The sequence below is a fragment of the Botryllus schlosseri genome, chromosome 2, assembly GCF_051294905.1.
Source record: "Botryllus schlosseri isolate E-star chromosome 2, Bs_hap1, whole genome shotgun sequence".
In the NCBI taxonomy this organism is placed as follows: Eukaryota; Metazoa; Chordata; class Ascidiacea; order Stolidobranchia; family Styelidae; genus Botryllus; species Botryllus schlosseri.
The window spans coordinates 17,004,172-17,009,786 of record NC_137237.1 but is presented as its reverse complement, the minus strand read 5'-3'; the positions used below and the strand labels follow the sequence as shown (position 1 = coordinate 17,009,786).

General features: G+C 39.9%; 1 protein-coding gene across 1 annotated transcript; it reads left to right on the top strand.

The window, feature by feature from the left end:
• The first annotated feature begins 3,756 nt into the window (after positions 1–3,756).
• Positions 3,757–5,270, top strand: LOC145459442 (uncharacterized). Its single transcript, XM_080338082.1, has 3 exons — positions 3,757–3,965; positions 4,346–4,460; positions 4,540–5,270. Exons 1-3 carry the CDS (start codon positions 3,767–3,769, stop codon positions 4,769–4,771), a joined length of 546 nt encoding a protein of 181 aa, XP_080194208.1. The 5' UTR covers positions 3,757–3,766; the 3' UTR covers positions 4,772–5,270.
• The last annotated feature ends 345 nt before the right edge of the window (positions 5,271–5,615 follow it).

Sequence of the window (5,615 nt, the reverse complement as noted above, 5' to 3'; positions counted from 1 at the left end):
AAGCTGCTGATACAAACATATTAATGTTTAGAGACGTTTTGTTGCGGTTTGTGGAAAAAATAAAATTATGCAGATAGTAACGTCAATCAGGGTGACTTCGTAATGTCTTTGAAACCTTCTCGATTTGACAATGTCAGTCTCATCAAATTAGTGAACAGTCGTTTGAAATAAATATTTCCGAAGTATTTCCATAATTTGTCCCAATGCAAGGAACAGCTGCTTGAAGGTACAGAACTTTAATATACAATTGAATAGTGTAGGCCTATTCATATTGAAATGGACCCGAATATTTTCGGCTGACACTCGTCATAAATCGGACAATGATATACCTGCTCATAAAGCTCGGCTATCAGATTTGGTGCATTCTTATTGCGGATGCCCTATCGACAAGGCTGATTTTTTTTATGAGCAAGGAGTGTTTCGTTGCTATCAAAGCATTACGCTCCAACCCTGAAATTCATAACACCAGATATATTAGTATGCAGCCTTGTCTTGTTAATAATCAGCTGTTCATGTTCGAAAATGTTTGCTCGTAAATATATATGTAAACCCGAACAGAACAAGTCGTTTCATGGCAGTCTTTCTCCGGTTGGAAAACGTGGATCCATTCTTTGGAGCATAAAATTTGTCTATACTTTTAGATTAGGATTTCACTTTGACGGTAGAAAGTCTCTGCGGGCCGAATCCGGCCCGCGGTCCGTATGTTACCCGTCCCTGCGCTAGATGCTGGACGTGATATGTTCATAAAATATGTGTTTCTTCATATTTTGGTGCCATAAATGTTGCGATCACACCAAAAGTATCGGCGGAAGCGTTATGCGTTAATATTGCATTAGCTTCCATCTATCTTTGCGGGAATGGTTTTTGGCACTCCTCGTTCATATCAAAACGAAGACGCGGATTTTCAAGACACGACCACGTACTTCAAGAAATACAGCAGCAAAATTAGCTTTGAAATAATAAAAGTCCACCAATTCCTACATAAATAGTATGATGTTATCCTCAAGAAAAATCATTATTGTGCTGTCTATCACAAGCCTACAGTTCATATTTGCATAAGACAGATGAAGGTTGCACCATAATAGAGCTAAAATTGAACTAAAACTTGAGGGAGTCCGCGAGGGTCCGTGACGGTCAAAAGGGGTCCGCTAAGCAAAAAAGGTTGAGAACCACTGCTCTAGAAACTCTAAATAGTCTAGCCGTGTGGTATGAACATATAGTTCAAGATGTATAATTAGGTGCTCCTGAATGTTCGATGACACCTCTTCTATCAGCCTTGCCAGTAAATCTGATAATGCAAACGTATTTGCAATATGCAAGTAACAATATAATGAACCAATTTCATTCATTAACCATGAAAAATGTTCGCGCTTCGCGCGAAAGTGTTGACGCCCAAGTTTTCCACGATCATCATATTATTACATTAATTCATGTCTGTGAGTAAAATATATGTATAACAATCGGCCCATATGTAGTGTTAATCATCCAATAAGGACCCAAAACCTCGTTCTTTTACTTATTTATTCCTTATCTTTAACGAGGGGGGTTCCTTTACGTCATCGAATTTTTCGCCCCGCAAAATATTTTTTCTGGTACGCTACTTGAAGTAACTATGCTCCGCATTGCTTTACTGTTGTGCGAAATCAGAGACATCAGAAAAAACATTAAAATGTAATTTTCACACAAAATGAAAGCAGTATATAGTGAATATTTCTTGCAAATCAGGGTGCATTTTGATATTGCCTTTCAGAGACAAGTTTGAAATGTAAGGCTTCGCGTTAGGTCAGAAAGTGCCGTTATATTGTTCTGTCGAAACGCAACGGCGTGATACCTGTATAGCTTAATTGAAAATGAGCTGCTAAATATTTCAGTTATAATCTATATTTTAAACTGACGAGGTCTCGACGACTTCGAACCACGCCCTCCTATGGGTAGGCCACTGCACACGACGTAGCATCACAACAGTAGGGTTACCATATGTCTTCCTTTTTCAGGAAATCGAAAATGTCCTACGAGGACGCCGACATGTCCTCATTTTCGCAATGCTGCATCCTTTGTAATTGACAGCCGGGACACTGGACGTGTACAACTTAAAAACGCCATAAATGACGCGAAACCTGTAATATGGATGTTCGAGAGGGTCTTTAAAACATATTCAATCAATCAATCGACAGATTATATTTTCATCTGCTTTAGACACACGCACGATATACAATGCGATATAAAAGACACACAATGCGATGTAATGAAGAGATAGGGGGATGCCGAACGACCAACCAGTTGGGGTCTCTTGAACTGGCATCCACCTCGGCCATAGTGCCCGATGTCACAGTCTTCTTCGATGTTATTCTTTCTTTTTCGGTCCTTTTTAGAAGATATTTCTTGCTCTTTTTCTTTCTTTATGTTTTGTTCCTGTCGCCGTAAGAACGACGACACGGGTGACGAGGAGCCCAGAATAAACTCCAACGGCGGGAATCAAGTGTGAGCCGCCAGCTTGGCTTGCGCCGCCGCTCACCACTAAGCTATCTCCCCGGGAGTCGGGCCGGAAAAATGGGCTTTTATAGTCAACACAAGAATATTTCAGCAGTTTTCTAGTCCTGTGATCTAACTTTTGTGATTCGTAAAAAGTATCCTCCTTTGCGGATCCCAAAATATGGTAACCGACACAACAGTCACAATGCGACCACTGATTGCGCCTAACGCCCTAATCGCCTGCAGCCAATGATGGCCAAGATATAGGCGTGTTATCACGAGTCATGTATGAGTTGAGTTGGTGTGTCTTGACCACCAGCGGAGCCCCGATAATGAAACACTGATCTAGGGATTGGGGTCATTTAAAGAACCCGTGACATAATTAGACTTCCGACTGCATTTCATGCCGGTCTCTATCGTGTTGTTATATGATGGTTCAGATTGGAATTCATATTCATAAATTTTTAGTTTTAATAGGAAAGAAAAAGCTTCATTGGTGACGTACTATGATTAGTTTTTTTAATCTGACAATAATATACAAATGAAACGGAAGAATTTTACGAAAAATGGTTTTACCGTGTCTTTGCTGCCGATAGTACCATTTTTAGTTGTCTCTATATCATCACCTGACACGGTTGTGTGGCGAGATAGCGCAGTGGTATGATCCGCGGCTGCAACACCAATGCGTGCGGGTTCGAGTCCGACCGAGGTCGACTTCCGAATTCCGATACCTAAGTGTTGGAGGTTTACCTAGGCTCCTCCTCGCCACCTCATCCGCATCAGCGGTGTCTTACCAAAGCCTAGAGGTGGGCCGTGCTATAAGTCGGCAGTTACGGAAAATAAGAAGAATATCGGCCTGGTGTAAATGACCATAGTAGTCGACAAACACCATGAATACCCCAAAACAAACAAACAAACCTGACACGGTAATAAAAGAGGACGATTCGTGAATAGGACATTTGGGCGTCCTCCGAGAATATTTCAGTTTTCTTGAAAAAAAAGAGAACAAATCGTCATATTGACATATGGTAGCCCTACGTATGCTGCTGCTGCTAAAATATATGGTAATATGCCTGTAGCAGGTAGCCGAACCTGAATGCGGGTTCACGAACTATGTTTCGTCTAAATCACTCGTGTTTCCTTTCAATTAAAATCATGTTGGTTTTGCTTACAACTACAGCTTCGGTTATCTGGTTTTGTTTTAATGAATCTATTATGAATAATTTAAGTACGCTAGAAGTATAAATGAACGCTTCTGATGTCCTACCTCATCATTCAGAATGAGGAAGGGACCATGGAGAGACAACTTGTTATTATCAGTTTCTATGCTATCATTAGCTATTTTCAAGTGAGTGTAATCGGCGTTACGTGCAAAGTTGGACAACGCGTCTGGTCTCGGCACTACATTGTTGATGAAATCAGTTCTGCCATTTGCTCTAACACCGAAGTGTGTATAAATGGAAAAGTTAGTCTGATTTTCGCGGGCGATCAGGGTAAGCCAAATTGTTGATGCCATTGTGGGCCACAATATTACAAAACCTATATTAATACAGTATTATTTTCAAAAGTAATATATAGGAGCATACAACTCTATACATGCATATAATTTCATATAGGGCTACATATTGCATTGCAAGTCGGGTGTTATATGAAGTCACTCCGATACTAACATACGAACACTCGAACACTTGAACAGTCTAACAATTACACTGGCTGTGATGACTTTATTTGATGTCGTAATTACATTTGAGAAATAATATGACCTTATCCTTGGCTATTGGTGAATGAAATTTAGGAAAATCATAGCCTATCTTATAGATTTTGCAAATTGATAAAAGACAACTATCATCTGACCTTCACTTTGCAATTTCAGCTAATATTGAACTCGGACGATGTACAGATGTGGAAGGGTGCAGATCTCAATCATGTGATGATATATCCAATCACGCAACCAAAGGCCTGTTTGGAGACAACATCCCTCGCATAGAGTAAGAAATATGTAGTATCCGGATATATTGCCATAGAATTTCCATCTCTTGCCTGAAATTTTTTGATCTATTTCTTAAGATCGTGCAATATCACGTGCTGCGGAGAGGAAAATTGTTCACTACCCAGTGATTTCAAAATACCTGTTCGCGAATATCACGGTGCCACCAGCCAACGTTATTTGCATAATGTCAGCTTGTCATCCACGATGGGCTATCTTGCTTCATCTACCATACGAAATGAAGGATTAGTTCTGCTAGCAGATTTTCAGATCACGCTATTTGCATTCTTCATAATAGCGTACGTATTTTGATATGATCAAGGCGAAGACGCTCTTTCTATGACCGTCGCATCTTCGGCAGCGTAGGCCCATGTAGCTATCAAGGCTATTGGTCAATCAATGTCTATCTCTGTAATATTCTACCACAAGCGGGTTTCACAGTTATCAATAATTCGGTTGCTGGATGAAAGATTATGCCTGAGTACTGACATACTGTTATGAAGAAAATAAACATTTACGATATATGCCTGAGAGACAGAATATGATGATTGCCTGGCGGGGCATACAATAATGTGGGGAGGGGAAGCCGTAAATGCTGTAACACGGCGATGATGTAATAAAAACGCACGGGGAGCACGTCACGAGGAGTTGCTCATGCTCAGGCAATCAGGCATTAATGATCATCATATCACTAATTCACTATATACATATATGAGAAACATATGACCTAAACACATCCATTCAGATCTACCCTTCACAAACGATATCTGTGGGTCATCGTTGTCAGAACATCATTATACGGCCACAATATCTGTATGACAAACTGACAATAGGCCTACAACTAGGGTTGCATTTAAAACAAACCGTGTTTTAAAACACTTTGTTTAAAACATGTTTTAAACAGTGTTTTAAATTGCGGCATTAAAAAATAAATAGTGATTTTTTTAAGTTGTAAAATTATGCCATATTTGTGTAAATTCTTTCCAAAAAACATGTTGTATGAGCCTACGGACAATTACCACCCGATACAGCCGAAGTCTATCGATATGGCACGGTTGGAACCCTCAAAATATCGTCGATTCAACAGCAATGGTACAGATATTTCGTCAAAGGAGCTGTATTTACCCTATATTTTCAATTGTAAATGTCAATTCAA

Excerpts from the sequence above, each read along its gene's own strand:
- LOC145459442 (XM_080338082.1), top strand. The coding sequence starts at position 3,767 with ATGGAGAGACAACTTGTTATTATCAGTTTCTATGCTATCATTAGCTAT. Across the intron at positions 3,966-4,345 it reads GATTTTCGCGGGCGATCAGG|CTAATATTGAACTCGGACGA; the intron begins GTAAGCCAAATT and ends TTGCAATTTCAG. Across the intron at positions 4,461-4,539 it reads GACAACATCCCTCGCATAGA|ATCGTGCAATATCACGTGCT; the intron begins GTAAGAAATATG and ends CTATTTCTTAAG.